Source organism: Neoarius graeffei, chromosome 10, assembly GCF_027579695.1.
Source record: "Neoarius graeffei isolate fNeoGra1 chromosome 10, fNeoGra1.pri, whole genome shotgun sequence".
Lineage (NCBI taxonomy): Eukaryota > Metazoa > Chordata > Actinopteri > Siluriformes > Ariidae > Neoarius > Neoarius graeffei.
In genome coordinates, this window is record NC_083578.1 from 74211592 (window position 1) to 74229311 (window position 17720).

The following is a 17720-nucleotide window of genomic DNA, read 5'->3' on the forward strand; positions in this document are numbered from 1 at the left end:
TTGACTTACAGGCTTCTGAGGATTTTTTTTTTCCCTCTGTGAGTTAGGGGTGTTTTGAATGCAATAAATTAATTAAAATCAATGCTTAACGGCCAAACTGGTAACCTAAGATGGTATTTAAAGGTCAAACAGTAAACCCCTGTACACACACATATTCACGTAGTTATACAATCAGCTAATCATGTGGCAGTAGCACAATGCATAAAATCATGCAAATACAGGTGAATAGTTTCAGTTCATGTTCACGTCAAACATCAGATAACCTGTCCCCAAAAGCTCACTGACTATCAATCCGAAAAGGATTGTCTGAGACAGACTGTAAATGATGGCAGCCCATTTACATCTCTGCAGTCTACACTGTCAGAAATAGTGGTACAGTAGGTGTTCATTTCTGTCCCTCAAGATACATTCTACACTAATGTACCTCCTTGGGCTCATTTTTGGATAGCCCTTTTCAACCAACAGGGAATGAGTTCCATTCTGATTCACGCACCAAATTTTGAACAATTCAAAGTATTTCAATCAAAAATAAATTGGTTCAGAACCTGAAAAGTTGGTTCCCAGATGGAAACAAACCAAAGCTAGGTTTTCCAGCCCAAACTGTGATGACTTCTGTGGGTGCCATTGGTTTAGATAGGAAGTGGAGTGCAGCAATGGAGAATGCAATGAAAAGGATACGCCTTCAGAAAAAATGGACTGAAAACAAACAACTACAATAACAGAAAAAAAGTTCAGAGATAATCAATGTACACCACCATCTTGATACTATACTCCCACTGTGAATTGTGCAGCACCCTCAGTTCATCATTACAATGGTTATGCTCAAATCTGGTGAAAATGTGGGCCCATTCACTTGCTGGCACCAAGGTTCAAAGAATCCTGGTTGCAACTAGTTCAAGAACCTGTTCCCTGTTGGTCAAAAAGGGGTGTACATGTACCTTTTTAAGGCCAAAAAAGTACATTGTAGGTGCATTTGGGTAATTGAGTGATCAATCTCATTAAATCTGAAGGTTAATAATTAAATTGAATCAGTCTCATTTGAATCATTTTCAGTGAATCAGTCTCATGTTATCATTAAATCACTCATGGAATCAGTCTCATTAATCAGTCATTAATTAATACCATTAATTTTGGTGCTTAATAATAAATTACCAAACAGCTAAATTATGGTATATTCCAAATTATTATGATCACTTACCATATATAAATCATATGCACCTTTTAGAATTCTTTGGAGATTGGGGACTTCAGAGATATTGGAACACAAATAAACACACAGTTTCAATAATAAATTAATTTATTATAACAAAGATAAAAATGGATAATAGCAGTTGAAATATATACAAACAGTGAGGTGTGTGTGTGTGTGTGTGAGAGAGAGGCCTTGTGTGTGTGTGGTCTACACAAGAGAATTAGCTCTGGTAGCTAACTCCACGTGTGTTTGTGGGGGAGGAGTTGACCACGTAGTAAGGCCTATGGCCTAGCAAAAGAAAGAAGCTAGCGTGGGATGCTAACTGAGGTGTGTTTGTGAGGCCAGGTGAGGCCTGTGACCACATGTTCATGTAGGCCTAGATCAGGGGTGGCCAACCAGTTGAAGACCAAGAGCCACATTTTTTACTGTATTACCACAAAGAGCCACATCATACACATGGGCACACGAACATCACCCATCCCTTCCTCTCTCTCTCTCTCTCACACACACACACCTCTGCTCAGCCAGATTAATAGTAAATGTCACACACCAACATATTTACTCCTACAGTACTAAGACCACAGGCTGAGGCCAGTCATTTTTAACAATGAACATTGTGTGCACTTACTATGCATGCTGCTTAGTGGGACTCATGGCATTACCAAAAAAAAAGCCACACCATACACATGACCGCACATGAACATCGCCCCCCCCTCGCTCTCTCTCTCTCTCTCTCTCTCTCTCACAGACACACACGCACCTCTGCTCAGCCAGATTAATAGTAAATGTCACACGCCAACATGAGAGAAATTTACTCCTTCAGTCAGTACTAATACCACAGGCCAGTCATTTACAGCAATCAATATTGTGTGCACTTACTATGCATGTTGCTTAGTGGGACTTCTGACATTCCTTGCCCTGAACAATCCTCTTCAAATCTGGCTTGTATTCCGTCGTTGCCACTCGAAGCAGTTCTTTCACATGGGTTTCAGTCAGAACAGAACGATGCTTTGACTTCACATGTTTCATGGTAGAGAACACAGACTCGCAGACGTATGTTGACCCAAACATTGACAGTATCTTAAGCGCAGCCCGTTTCACATTCGGGTATTTTTCCAATGGCACACTTTTCCAAAACTCAATGGTTCCTTCCCTCAAAACAGGTTTCAGTTGGTCTTCCTCACGAAGATCGATCATCTCCAACTCAGCCGCAGCCTCATCTGTGACAAGCAGGGCTTTCAAACAGTCCATCTCCGCATTGAATGGGTCGACGAGGAACGTAACCTGTGGCCTTTTCAGTTGTATATCACGGAACCGGGTTACAAAGCTTTCGTACAGGTTTTCAATTAGTGTTGCATATCTGGCTCCTTGCTTATTCAGGGAGGCGGGAAGCTTTGAAATGAGCTAATGACAACTGACATATAAGGCAGAATGGCTTGCCATTACATTCAACAAAAAAGTATAAACTCTCCCACTCTGTTAAAAATGTCCTATGTTCGTCTTCATATTTTCGTTTTGCTGTGCATTTTTTCATTGCCATTTTGAGAGGCTACTTGACACAAGATACACCTTGTAGTGGGCCTGTTAAGCATAACAATTGTGCACAAAATGAAAAAAGCATGAAACTTCCAGGGTTTGTTCTTGAAGGCATAAGCTTTAATTTGAGACGTGGAGGCATTCTCAGTTTGACCTCTGGGGTCAGCTAGAGGTCATTGACCTCCATGATATCACATTTCTATGCATGAAATTAGAAAAGGCTGTATCTTAACATCTAAATGTGATCTCATCTCATCTCATTATCTCTAGCCGCTTTATCCTTCTACAGGGTCGCAGGCAAGCTGGAGCCTATCCCAGCTGACTACGGGCAAAAGGCGGGGTACACCCTGGACAAGTCGCCAGGTCATCACAGGGCTGACACATAGACAACCATTCACACTCACATTCACACCTACGGTCAATTTAGAGTCACCAGTTAACCTAACCTGCATGTCTTTGGACTGTGGGGGAAACCGGAGCACCCAGAGGAAACCCACGCAGACACGGGGAGAACATGCAAACTCCACACAGAAAGGCCCTCGCCAGCCCCGGGGCTCGAACCCAGGACCTTCTTGCTGTGAGGCGACAGCGCTAACCACTATACCACCGTGCCGCCATCTAAATGTGATGTAAATGTAAAATAAATGTGTTTTTCCATGTGCCTGGACATGAAAAAAATCACATATAATACGGATATTCCTCTTAAGTGTAACTTCAGGGGTCAGGTAGAGGTCATTGACCTTTAAAATTTGAAGTTTCTATGCATGAAATTCTAGACGGGTGTATCTTAGGATCTAAATGTGATAGAAATGTGAAGTTAATGTGTATTTCCTTGTTTCTGACCATGAGAAACCCATTTTTGATACTGATATTACTCTTACAGGTCATCTCTGGGGTCAGCTAGAGGTCACTGACCTCCAGCATAATGCATTTCTATGCATAAAATTAGAAACGGGTGTACCTCAAGTTCTAAATGTGATAGAAATGTAAACTAAATTTGTATTTCTATGATTCTGTACATGATTCTGTACACATACTTTTTGGCAAACAAATCCCTGCGGATAAGTTGTGCAGCTCTTACTAAGTACAGAGCCTCATCGTCATATTTAGATGCTTTCAGGAGAGCGTCCCCTACATCCTGTTTAAATGTGAGCAGAGTGTCCCTTCCTTGACAGTTTGCCTGTAGATCAGGCAGGACTGCGAGTAGTCTGTTCTTTAGTCTGGTGGTGTGAACACGACTATTTACACATACACCTAGTTGTTCTAATCGTTTTCTGTACATTTCACCCAAGTCAGCTAGTTTGAATATTGGAGCATATTCATTGTCACACACATCATCAATGAAAGCAACCAGTTCAGCAAAGGCAAGACTATGAAGGCGAGCTTCATCATCATTACTGACGTAAACCGTTTGTCTTGCGCTGTTGTACAGTTTCATTAGGCAAGTAAGATGGTACTTTGCTTCAAGGGCAATCATATCTCCAGGAGATAGCTTTGCAAGTAGCTCTGTGTCCTCCAACTGTATTGCATATTTGCGAACATTTGCATCCATCTGTTTTGTTGCTACTTCATGTAGTTTTTCAGATCCAGCATCATTGCAAAAGAAGCACACGGGCAGTTCAGTTTGCACAGGTTTGCTGTCAGCCGAACGAGTGTGACGCATTGAAGTGCACGGTTGCATCTCGTTCTGCATGGCCCTTTTATGTCTGCTGATTTCATTCTGGTTAAATTTCAGCCGACAAGACTTGTGCCACTTTGCAGTGTTAGCGGACAGTGTATCCTGAAAACCTGTGCCCTCATCTAGTCTAGCAAGATCAATCCCCATGGGAAAAACACCAAGTTGTTTGAACTCCAAAAGATCATTAGCTAATGACACATAACCAACACCAGCAGGTTTCTTGGAAGATTTCGCAGGACATTGCAATGCCTCGCTAGTGTCTAACTGGCACAGAGCACAAAAATCCCAATTAATTTGTGATTTGGGTTGTTTTAATGTGTGACATTTGGTTAAGTCTACCAGCATATGGCATTTTGCCATAGTGTATCAAGGAGTTAACACACAGCTAATGTGCCATATGGTACAAGAGCATTTATCTCTATCAAAAATAAACTGGGGTTAACAATATGAGCAACAAAAAATAGTTTAAATGATATGGTGGTATTTAAAATATAACTATTACTATAGGGCTATTTACTAATTCTCTGTCTTCTTATTATCTAAAAGAAAGGAAAGAAAACACACAAGGGTGCACTTGTACTACTGAGTCTACTGTTTATTTTCCCGTGCTGCTGAACAGTGTTGGGAGAGAGTGAGAAAGAGAGAGCAGCACACAGGTTTTGAAGGTTCCAAGCGCGGGAAAACCACACCCCTTGCCCCACTCTGAACCGCGGGAAAATAATGGGCTACACACAAAACATGAACATGAAAATTCCGTTGAATCTCTACCTCTGCTAGACTGACATATAGTTATTCCTGTGAATTTAGAATTGCCCTATCAATGTCCAACATTAAAATGACTGAAAATTAAACTACAATATACTGTATTCTTCAACTCTAGTGCAAATGAGAGCAAATGCTCCAAAACATTACTCACTTTGAAATTATCAATGGAAATGGGGCAACTGTGTTCAGCTTCTGACATAGTTTGTGACCACTGGAGATGTTTTACTTATCAGAAATGAGTTGTGTCATGTCCAGAAACATGGAATCATATTTACTTTACATTTACAGTATTTCACATTTTAATCCAAAGATAGATTGTTTCTAATTTCATGCTTAGAAATGCATTATCGTGGAGGTCAGTGACCTCTAGCTGACCTCAGAAGTGACTTATAAAAATGATATCAGTATTAGAAATTAGTTTATCATGGCCAGAAACATGGAAATACACATTTAGTTTACATTTCTATCACATTTAGAACCTAAGATACACCCGTTTCTAATTTCGTGCATAGATATGCATTATGCTGGAGGTCAGTGACCTCTAGCTGACCCCAGAGATGACCCGTAAGAGTAATACCAGTATTAAAAATGGGTTTCTCATGGTCAGAAACAAGGAAATACACATTAATTTCACATTTCTATCACATTTAGATCCTAAGATACACCCGTCTAGAATGTCATGCATAGAAACTTCAAATTTCAAAGGTCAATGACCTCTACCTGACCCCTGAAGTTACCCCTAAGAGGAATATCAGTATTATATATGATTTTTTCATGCCCAGTAACATGGAAAAACACATTTATTTTATATTTACATCACATTTAGGTGTTAAAATACAGCCTTTTCTAATTTCATGCATAGAAATGTGCCATCATGGAGGTCAATGACCTCTAGCTGACCCCAGAGGTCAAACTGAGAATGCCTCCACGTCTCAAATTAAAGCTTATGCCTTCAAGAACAAACTCTGAAAGTTTCATGCTTTTTTCATTTTGTGCACAATTCTTCTGATAATAAGAGCTTAACAGCCCCACTATTGCCCAAAAACTTAGCGATTATCTCACGCACATGCGCATTTGACATGACCTGAAAATACCGTAATATACCCAAGCAAAGCGAAGATGCATTTGACGAAAATACCATACTGAACTCAAGCAAAGCGCACACGCACATAAAAAAAAAAAAAAACACAAACACAAACTTCGATATGAACGTAAGAGCCGCATGACACCGGGCAAAGAGCCGCATGCGGCTCACGAGCCGCGGGTTGGCCACCCAAGGTCTAGATTAACCTTGTGTGGCTAAGCTAAGACAAAGGAATGCTAGCTAAGGTGTGTTTGTGAGAGGCCATGTGTTTGTGTAGGCCTAGATTAGCCTTGTGTTTAGCTAAGGCAGAGGAAAGCTAGCTAAGGAGGGTGTGTCACCACGTGGGGTTTGAGAACAAAGGATTTAGCTCTGGTTGCTAGCTAAAGGTGTGTTTGTGTGTGTGTGTGGGAGGACTGCCACGTGTTAGAGACAAAAGATTAACTCTGTGTAGCTAACTCCACGTGGTGGAGGCCTTGCGATCCCTTGAGACAATACAATTAGCCCTGGAGGCTAATGGAACAAAAGAATTAGCCGTGTGTTTAGCTAAGGTGTTTGTGAGGCCTGGTGAGCTAGCTTTGGTTGCTAATTAGACAAAGAATTAGCCGTATTTGGCTAGCTAAGGCCCAAGGATCCTACCTCTTGGAGTTAAGACAAAAGGTGTTAATAGGGAATTAAGAGAAGCATGCAAAGCCTATCTATTAAACAATTGAGAGATTAAAACAAACAAAAAAAATCAATTCAACACGCTGTGTGTCTATAGTGTAACAATTAAACGTGAGTTTAAATTCACACTACTTCAATAAAAGCTAATTCCTAAGACTAGGTTTTGCCCAAATGCCAAGTCTTACTCAGTATCTTGCCTCTAGTAAGATTATGAAGAGATGTTCCGAGACTTTGGAGTTTCACCATTGTGGAGGTCTCCGTGAATCGATTCCGTGGAGCAGAGAACTTCTTGATCCGACGCGTGGTCGCTCGTGATGAAAAGAAAGTCTCTGATTAAATACTGTGCACAGCTTTTGAGTTAAAAAGGATCCAGTCGCTTCTTAACTTTAAAATAACTGCCTGGGCTGCAGTAGTACGTACTTATAAGGAACAAATGAAAAACTGGTTGTAAACTCAAGCTGAGTTTGAAATCGCGCGATCTTGGAGTCTACCGTGGCCAAAGGTAAATAAAGAAAAGCGCGAAACTCTGATTCTTGCAAGAAAGAAAAGACATCTTTTTGGGTTTGCTCGCGGAGCGAGCACCTCCCCCTTGTGTCCGTGTTGAATCACGGTGCCAAAAGAGGAGGAGCTAGGAGTTCCCGGGTTTCTTATGCTTTCATGGAGGATGTGACATTGATGATCCCGCCCACACGTGACGTAGGTCAACGCGGAAGTTGGCTGATGGGAAATGTAGTTTCTTAAAGAGACGGACTGAATGTACCTACAACATATATGTTCCCAAACAGTATATAAAGGGTACAAATAAGTACCTTTGAGGTTACTGCCCCAGTGACAAGCCATTGTACCCCTGAAGATACAATAATGTGCTTTATTTTCTGAGTGTATGCAAATTAACTTGTCTACACATTCAGTTATTCATGAATAAACAACAGGCCGAGACTGAAAGCCATGTTGTACAAGACTATGTAAAACTGGATAACAAAGCTCATGAATCGCAAATAAGCCTTGTGATTTTCTAGAATGATAAATTCAGTGTTCTCAAAAACAGTAATAATCAATCACAGTTCATTCTTTCATTTGTCTTCAGTAACTGCTTTATTTTTGGTCAGAATAAGTGATGTCAATATAGCCAGCAAACTTAATGTTCTTTGCTAGAACTGTTAATATGTTCACCTTTTCCAGCTCAGGTGTGCCAATGTACACCACCTATTTCACTTTACTTTGACAGATGTGAAGATTTGGGACTTAAAGAAATAACACCAGGAACAAATTCTTTTGATGTTGAATGTGGAAGAAAAACTCCAGTCCATCTAATAGCTGGAATCATAGTTGCAGTGGCAGTTGTAGTTGTAGCTGGAGTAATCGTTTTTCTAATAAAGCATAAGAAAGTCCCACCGACAGGCAAGTTTCATATTAATCCAAGTATAATTTTTTATTTGGCTTTTAAATGCTTTTTGTTTTTAAATTGGAAACTTTGGTAACATCTGTTTCCCCAAACTGTCTCCAAATCAGCTGGTACTGCTGAGAAACCGAGATTTTCAACCAACCAGACACGTGTAAGTATTGCTTTAGTGTTAGAGCCAAATATTCTAAATATATTCTATTCATGGAAATTAAATGAAGTAGATTGAAGTAAGAAAGACCAAAGATTTTTGCATTAACAGTTAATTTAAAATATATTTTATGGTTTCAAATTGAAAAATTTATATCTGCTTTTGTTTGTTTTACAAGGAAAGAGAGACTTCATTACCACTGACAAGCGAAGAAAGGTAAGAGTCAATGTGAAGAGATGCTTAGAGCTGCGAAATAGTATGATCCCTATACAGACCTGAAAGTGGAAATGTGTAGAAATGAGATAATATGCAGAATGTGTTTTGAACTGAAGTTATTGTATCTGTTATTTTATCACAAGTAATAATACATTTTGTTAAATTTGACCAAAACTACAGGAGTTTTTATTTTCTTTAGTGGTACGATCCTTAACTCTTACAAATGTTTGATTGCTATCATTTTTCTTCTTGTCCAAGAATGGCTACTTTGAGATTTTACCAAAATGATGAAACTCTTTCAAACTTTGCAGTTATAACGTTTAGTCTTTCAATAAAACCTGTGGGGGTATTTTTCTCGAAATTCGTAGCACAAATGCCTTTTCTAAGGCGAGTTTTCATGACCGCCATTTCAGCCGTTGCATTTTGTTGAACTCAGTCAGGGAATGGGTCGACGTGGGAAGTGACGTCATACACTCAACCAAAATACAAGTCATATGTAATACGAGTGTGTGAAGATTGCGATTTTAAATCTTTGCAGGCCTAAAAATCATGATTTAAAAAAAATAAAAAACTTTTGTAATGTAAAAGATGCCTCCGAGTCGTCGTGCTGTGCAAGACTGTAGCACCACAGCCGATCTCGAGGCAGGGATTTCAATCAGTAACTCACCACTGTCAGGTACTGTATTGATGATGCGGATGAACGGAGGTAATCGCAGAAAGAGTGTTTATTTAAAAACATGCAGGCAGGCAGATCTGAATCATAAGGCAAACTCCGAGTAGACAACCAAGCAATGGTCAGGCAAGGCACGAACAAAGTATTGGAGGCACAGATAAGAGGGAGAATCTAATAAACAAAACAAAGTCAGAACCAGAACAGCACTACAGAATACGAACAGCTTGGTAACAATGAACACTTAGAAACAGAGTGTACTGTATAGGTCACAAAATTCGGTGTTGCCCAAGTCCTTATATCCACACGCCGTGACTGTGCTTTGATCCTCAACAGGTGTCTGTAATTAGTCCTTGTCAGCCTGAGAGTCATGTGCATAGCAACTCGAAGATGTGATAGCCACTAAATGAGACAGATCGTGTGAAGTGGATAAAGTTTGCTAGACTTCACTGAAAAAATTTCGATCCCGATAGGCACTTTGGGGTTTGTATGGTACATTTTGACAGCTCCTGCTTTACAAGACCACACCATATCAAAGCATCTCGAAGAATACTTGTTTCTGGAGCTGTACCAGCGATCTGGAAAACTGAAGTCTCTGTTGTCAGTACCAGAGAACGCTGGAAGGTGAGATATCAAAAGTCACATGTTCTATTGTCATCGATTTTGTCCAAACTATCTGAAATGATCATTTTCATCCTTGATTTTAAAACATTTGTTTTTACCTTAAAGATGGTCAGGGAAGTGTTCACTATAACAACCGAAAACCACCAAGCTTCTCCTCTTGTTCTGATGCAATGACATTTTTGTTTCGCTTTACTATCCTCCTCAGTTGCATGAGGTTTTAGACTTTCATCAAATGGGATTACAGCGTTAAAACCACTGTTTTGAAACTCTGTGCCATCTCAAGGGGATTTGCATTCAAAATGATCAGAGTAATCTGAAGAAAAACTTAAAGAAATCTCACTTTCACTGGAAGACATCGCAAAACTTCACTGTATTTGTTGTGTAGCTCAAGTAGAAGGTTGAGTGTATACGTTACCGTTCAGTCTTACGGTTGCTACCGCTGACTCTTTTGAGCACGCGCGCATATGCAAAATAAACATGGCAGACCATGAAATACTGAGTATTAAAATCCAGATTTCTCGCAACCTGTTTTAGTTGTCTTAAAAATTTCAACAAAATTTACTTTACAAGATGATATATTTTTCTTTGAGTCGAGAGAATTTGCTTGTGTTTATCGTTTAACTTTTGTAAAATCTCATCAAAGTAGCACTTTAATCATTCTTGTAATGTGGCTTCTCCAGTTCAAAATGACTGTGGAAAACAATGGTGTGACCGCCAGGAGCATGAATACACAAGTTTAGGGAAGAGGAGACTGATGGACTGATGGGAGTGATCTTGACTAATGTGATTTGAATTTTGTGTGATATGTTAAAAGACATTCAGGGTAAGTTTTCCTCAGTGGGACATATGGGAACATATACTAGTACAGTAGATAAACCATTTTGAGCTGTTTCAGTCACAATATTTTCTTTTATCTGCCATATTTATGAGCATAATTTTTGAACATCGGCAGAAAAGCAATGCATCTGAGAAGTGATTCTTACAAAAAATGTTGATGTTTTGATTCATACCGAGCCCCAGGAAAAATATATAGAGCTCTGAAGTCAGCGTAGACATTGTTGCCATTGCCAAATCTAACAATCGCAGACATTTGCATTTAATTCACAGTCCATCTCCATACACCAACAAGAGTCTGAGTCTGGATCGGGCTTTATAGTGCACAGTAGCCTGCTGGTACTTCGTAGATGGATGGGTTGACGAAATGAACCTGTGATAGATGAAAGATAAAAAAGTTTCCCATCTCTGGGCAGATAAGTAAACAGCAGCATCAATTTATCAAGCTTTATGAATAGAAATAACAGTTTATTTATGTTACTTACAATATACCGCTAACCAGTGAACTGTATAGCATAGGTAGATATGTAGATAAAGTCAGTAGATATGTACAAGAAGATATTTATTATTCATAAACTCCACCAGTAAGCAACAAACAACATCAAACATAAAATCTGTACACATCTGTCACCAACAAATGTTCTGATAATTTGTTAAGCGTAGCATATGTAGCTATATCCACCTCGGTAACTATCATACATAGCCAATGTAACTAGCAAATCAAGCTACCCAGTATAAAATGCTTGTTACTGAGAATGGAGGGTTTTGTTGGTATCCAAATTTCTCACATGATTGCTGGTGAAAATCGTTTCAACAGCTACTGTCGCATCTGACATCGGAACAAATTAATACCAGTTGGTAACTCCAGAATCTTTTGGTCATAAATATGGCAGCATGGTCATACAGTGATGTCACATGAAACAGACCAAAACAACACAAAGCACACAGAGTGCTATGAACACATGTGGTGTGCATCAAATTCAAAATATAATGTAATTCTCTTGCATCATGGGCACCAGCTGAGCGTGGGTATTATAGATATATGTCTTTATCTATTATGATTCCGATTCTGTGAGGTTTATAAAAAATTAGTGAGTACAATTTTTTCACAATCGATACTAAGTAGGGGACCAAACTTGAAATATCTTAGAGACTGATAATACAGTACTACATGTAGTACTTTTTCGGTACTGGCAGTGCTGTATCAAGTGGAATGCAGGCCCAGGGTGGTATTTTTGTTGAGAGGCTTGGGCTGAAGGAATGTGGCCTGCATGTGGTATGTGCATAGCAATAAGCTATAGACCTGAATATAACCAGCACTCAAATAACTACATTCAAAATCCATTTTAGCCAGCTGATCTGTCAGATTTTCTGCTCAGATACAGTGACCAAAGTATAAACAGTGTATGAATAACCATCTATAATGTAGGCTTGAATAGTAAATGAAGCTAGATATCTGCTGTTCATGTAGAAATGTGTGTAGCACTTGCAAAAACCTTGCTTTTTGGGGAGAGAAAATTAGCAAATTACAATCTCTTATGATAAATAATAAATACTAGCATTAGTATTTATTAGCATGTATTATAGTATTAGCATGCGAGTGAATGGAATACTGAGGACACCCTAAACATAAATATTTTTCCCCAATAAATTTAACATTCAACAGAATAATGTAGTTATACAAAGGTCACTACATTTAAAAGATTACAATAAAAATAAAATAGCTTTTTTTTTTTAAATACAGGACAGCATATGATTAATGATATAGTTAACAACTTATTCTCTGATATCAATAACACAATCATTTATAGTACACACTGAAAGAAATGTCAGTAGTTTTAGTTTATATTTGCAGCTGTATTTCCCCCTTGATGAACTCTGGCAGTTATCTCAGTGCTTGATGATCTCCACTGCCTAGAAAAAAAAAAAATCTGCTTTGAAGAACATCTCATGTGAGAATAGCAGCTGATCTTTGCTGATTGCACATTCACTTTCTGAGACTTATACAATATAGTGCCTTGTGATCTTAGTAACAACTTTAAAAGAAACATCACGCTTACCCATGATGCACATATTACTAATTGTTCCACTGTTTCTGGTATACATAATTATGTACAATACATATAAAATATATATTTCATGTGTTGTTACTGGTATTTACTGTGTAACTGTGTGCAATGAGCAGTGAGTATAATATCAATCTGTATATCAGTATATACTATATACAGTAGCAATCAAAAGTTTGGACACCTACTCATTTATAGATTTTTCTGTATTTTGACTATTTTCTACATTGTAGAACAATACTGAAGACATCAAAACTATTAAATAACATAGGGAACACATATGGAATTATGTAGTAAACAAAAAAAAGTTAAAAACTAAATATGTTTCATATTTTAGATTCTTCAAAATAGCCACCATTTATCTTGATGACGCTTTGCACACTATTTGGCATTATTTTAACCAGCTTCATGAGGTAGTCACCTGGAATACTTTTCAGTTAACAGGTGTGTCTTGTCAAAAGTTAATTCGTGCAATTTCTTGCCTTAATGCATTTGAGATCAAATAGTAAATAGTAAAAAATACAGTAAATAGCCCTATTCCACAACTGTAGTAATCCATATTGTATCAAGAACCGCTCAACTAAGGAAAGAGAAACAACATCCATCATTACTTTAAGACAGGAAGTGTATTTTAATTAATTAAAATAAAGAAAAAACATTGAATTAGAAGGTGTGACCAAACATTTGATTGGTAGTCTATACATTTGGTGTTTTATTTTCCTCCCCTAGATACTGTGTAATTGTCATTTGCCTAATGGAATTTATATTAACATCTGCACAATTTACTAAGCAAATAAATACTGCAGTTCAGTTATGTATTTGTACGCAAACTGTAGCTACATTAAGGTGATGCTAAATGTAACTAAATATGACAGATCTTACTGTACTGAGTATAAGCTGAATTCTCAGAACATTGTGGCTGAAGTACAGACTAACGAGCTATAATTTATTTACTTTGTTAATAAATTCTACAATCACAGAATATCCTGTACATCATTTAACATGAATTCCTTTTTCAGTGTTTTGCACAACATAATGTAATTTAAAGATGTAGCAATGTTTTTTATATGTGTAATAAATACAGACGTCTATCACAGAGAACCTCAGTTATTGTTTACACAGCTCCCCAGTGTAGTTCTCCGGGGCAATCATCCGCATTAAAGTAAGCTGCTTGTTTTCGCCACAGACAGGTTCATAATGTTATTATAAAAGTGTCTGACAACACAGACGGGATGCCTACAGAGATACACGTGTGTGTGTTTACCTCAATATCTGCAAAGAAACTGTAGAAAATGGGCGTTTCTACAGGCATTGTTTATCTTTTATCTTCATAAGGATGTTGGTATGGTGGTGTAGTGCTTAGCACTGTCGCCTCACAGCAAGAAGGTTCTGGATTTGAGTCCAGCGGTTGATGAAGGCCTTTCTGTGTGGAGTTTGCATGTTCTCCCTTGTCTGCAGTTGAACTGGTTTCCTCCACAGTTCAAAAACATACAGTGAGTGTGTGTATGAGGACCCCATTGAAAAGATGTTCATGATGGCAAGTTATGAGATTGTGAACTGGGCGATCATAAACTAATATATTGATTAGGACCTGTAGTCAGGGGCTGTTTTTCTGATGTTTAAAAAAAGGATTCTTTCCATATTGTCAGACACTCTTCATATTGTCGTAATCAGATAAACATTTGGGCATTAAGTTGGAAATAGACTTCTTCACAAGTTCTGCGTGAATTGGAAAAGATTTAAAAGTCAGTGTTCCTTTAACTAAATGGGGAAAAGGAGGCTCCGCCCCTTCCGGAACGGTCTTCGACAACAACGTATATCGGTTTTTATGAATAATAAGGAAATTAAAGATGTCTGAGTAATCTACGGTATTTCTACTAAAAACTAAAATAAGTTAGAAAGTATAGTGGTTGGATTGAGATGAAATTCCGTCGATCGAAACACGGATTGAGAGAAAAAAACATTTAACTCAACAAAAGAAAATGGAGGACGGCAGCAGGAGGTTCGGGTGTAGTCTGGGATGAGTGCCAGAGAAGAACAGCGGCAGTCCAGATCCATACTGTGATCCAGTTCTACTGCATTGTTCTGACTCTGTGTTTTGCAGAATAATGAAGTCCACGTTTCTGGCACTTGGTTTGTACATATTCGGTAAGCAGCGTGTGAGACCTGCTCACATTACAGCTACTGTTTATTCAGAACACGGAGTTAAAATTCATTACTTTATTTTTATACGAACTAGTAAAGTGTACTACCGCCCAATTTAATGCAAAAGACAAACACCAAACTTCATTAGTTCTAAAGCGAGAAAATGTTTCCACTGCAGTTATACTGTAGTGTTTGTATAGTTTCACTTACACTTATCCAAGGCAAATGGCGCCTCACAGCTATAGACAGTAAGATCACCACCACTATGTTCCCCGGAACTCACCTCACAGGCCCGTAGCCAGCATTGTGGAGGGGGGGGATCTTTTTTCCCCAAAAGTGGACTTCATCTGGCCCCCTACTCCCGTACCCCCCAAATACACGAGCACACTTCAAATCGTCTAATTTAGACATTTTTTATTCGTTATAAGTTCTCTGTTGTCTAACTTATTATTGTTATCTTCCTACAACTGTGCTGTGACTTCATTGTCTGTCTCTGTTGCTCACCTCAGTTGTCTGTTGTTGCTCTCCTTCATTGTCTGTCTCTGTTGTTGCTCTCCTTCATTGTCTGTTGTTGCTCTCCCCTCCTCTGTCTGTCTGTTGTTGCTCTCCTTCATTGTCTGTCTGTTGTTGCTCTCCCCTCCTCTGTCTGTCTGTTGTTGCTCTCCTTCATTGTCTCTGTTGTTGTCTGTCTCTGTTGCTCACTTCAGTTGTTGTTTATGGCATCAGAACACTCCTGATCTGCCCATGCTTTAGCATAAAAAACAACAATAATTTCTAATTGAGAATGTTTCAAGTAATCCTGAGATTGAAATAATATCGCACAGCCCTATAAGGACAATTGATTTAAAAATGCCCAAATGCAGCAACAGTGGGTGTTTTCACACACACTGGTCTGAACATTTTCATTTTTCAGCTAGTGCACACGTTTCTTTTCACTCTGATCCAAATGCCAAACCACTGACAGGGCGTCATGTTACCATGATGCCATGTTACCATGACGACTGAAAAACACGTGCTCTTAAAGTCTTGCATTTTACTGTCTTCACACCACACCACAGCTCCGATTTCCCAAGCTGAAAAAAAAATAAAAGCAGCCCCAGGTCCGACGCTACTAGTACCTAGCCATCGAGCCACCTAACTCATCTCTGTGTGTGCGTGTCACTGACACACATAGACTGACGGACGGGCTGACGCTACCCCCCACCCCCACTGATCACTCTGACAGATCGATCTACCACTACTGTTGTAAACAAAAGAAAAACAAAGTCCTGCACTCAGCACCTTACCCATTTTGGCCCTTTTTTGGAACATGGCGCCAATATTTTGGGACAAAGTAGCAGCAGATTTCTTGCGTTTTCTGTCTTTATCTTCTTTTATAGAGGGCTACTGCGTGACGTCACCGTACCGCGCGATTGTGCTAGGGCGCCATATTGGAAGACCAAGTACATGCATACTCACAACATAAAACAAAGTACGAGCGAGAGTAAAGTGACACGATGGCTGATAATTCTGGTTATGTGAGTACATTACCAGCTGCAGAAAGAGCACGGTATGTGGAGAAACTGGCTATGATTGATGGGTTTGACCCATATGATAAGACTCGGGGCAAGGGAGAGTGGATTTTTTTTATTTCATAATTTATTTTTAATTTACTACTTATCTGTTTTTATTTATATATATTTGAATTATTTGGACATGGGGAAAAACTATATTTAAAATCCAAAGAGGGATGGAGGGAGGAAAATTAAAACAAAAGAAAGAAATAAAATATAGAGTAGAGTATATTTGATAAAATTAAGGATGTTTTTATTCAGTAAACATTTAAAAAAATGTTCTACAACACTCTAGCCTAGTGACTTACCAGTAACAAAATAGACTTGAAGTATTCATATCCGCTCTGCATAAAGCAGCTAAATCCTCTCTCTGTCTCCTGGCAGAAAGCTCCTTGGTTTGCTTGTGTCTCAATCACAGCTGGTATTCTGTAGAAAGACTTCTTTTCACCTTTCCCATCAGCTTTGTTAGAACCCTAACACAGCACAAAAGTTTACCATTGTAGGTTTTTGATGAACCAAGTGCCTCATGGGTTCACATACCGCACGCTGCCATTATTTCCCCCTAATCACGAGTTTGTTGGTCTTCCAATATGGCGCAGGGTTTGTTTACTTCCGGTTTCGGGTGACATCAGTGAAAGGGGTCTAATGGGGGCATTACCGCCAGCCACTGGATTGGGGTGTAAAGCAGTCTGAACAAAACGTGTAAACATAAACATAGGAGAAATTAACCTGTTTTTCTAACTCGTCCTCACTTAGTCTACTTTTCTTTTTTGATTAGTCTGGATTTGATATTGTAAATTTAAATGTGAATCAATGCATATTCATCAGACATGAACAAATGAATAAATCTTGAGTAATCTTGAGGGGCGTGTGTGTCCGGGGGGCGGTGTCGCGGGGGGGGGATCGAACGAACCCTCCGATCCCTCCTGGCTACGGGCCAGCCTCATACTTCTCCTTCTCGCAACATTTAATTTAATCTTGAAATGTTAATAATTCCACAGCATCAGAAACTCATGCCGATGTATTGAAACTTACTGTGTTTAGGCTGTTATTACAGTGTGTAGGCGGATCACACAGCAGGGGTTTTCAAAGTGTGGGAGAGTCAGCCCCCCTCATCGAGCAAATAAACAACAGCCCCCCC

The 17720-nt window shown here is 39.0% G+C and overlaps 2 protein-coding genes across 11 annotated transcripts in view; both read left to right on the forward strand.

Annotated features, from left to right (window-relative positions):
• Window positions 1–13982, forward strand: part of LOC132893296 (tumor necrosis factor receptor superfamily member 14-like) — a 37574-nt gene extending 23592 nt beyond the window's left edge. For 5 of the 9 annotated variants that reach the window (XM_060932280.1, XM_060932278.1, XM_060932282.1 and 2 more), the window contains exons 6-9: window positions 8147–8319; window positions 8431–8474; window positions 8650–8687; window positions 9831–10600. In XM_060932280.1, coding sequence (XP_060788263.1) covers window positions 8147–8319; window positions 8431–8474; window positions 8650–8687; window positions 9831–10155 — 580 coding nt within the window. In that variant the 3' untranslated portion in view covers window positions 10156–10600. Of the gene's footprint in view, window positions 1–8146; window positions 8320–8430; window positions 8475–8649; window positions 8688–9830; window positions 10609–10661 lie in introns of those variants that run through there. The other 4 variants (XM_060932285.1, XM_060932283.1, XM_060932284.1 and 1 more) reach the window with 2 other exon arrangements.
• The window catches only part of LOC132893297 (tumor necrosis factor receptor superfamily member 14-like), a 32958-nt gene continuing 25958 nt past the window's right edge, over window positions 10721–17720 (forward strand). Inside the window, exon 1 of one of the 2 annotated variants that reach the window (XM_060932289.1) lies at window positions 10721–10804. In XM_060932289.1, the coding sequence (XP_060788272.1) occupies window positions 10786–10804 (19 nt within the window). In that variant the 5' untranslated portion in view covers window positions 10721–10785. Of the gene's footprint in view, window positions 10805–14535; window positions 15030–17720 lie in introns of those variants that run through there. The other variant, XM_060932288.1, reaches the window with a different exon arrangement.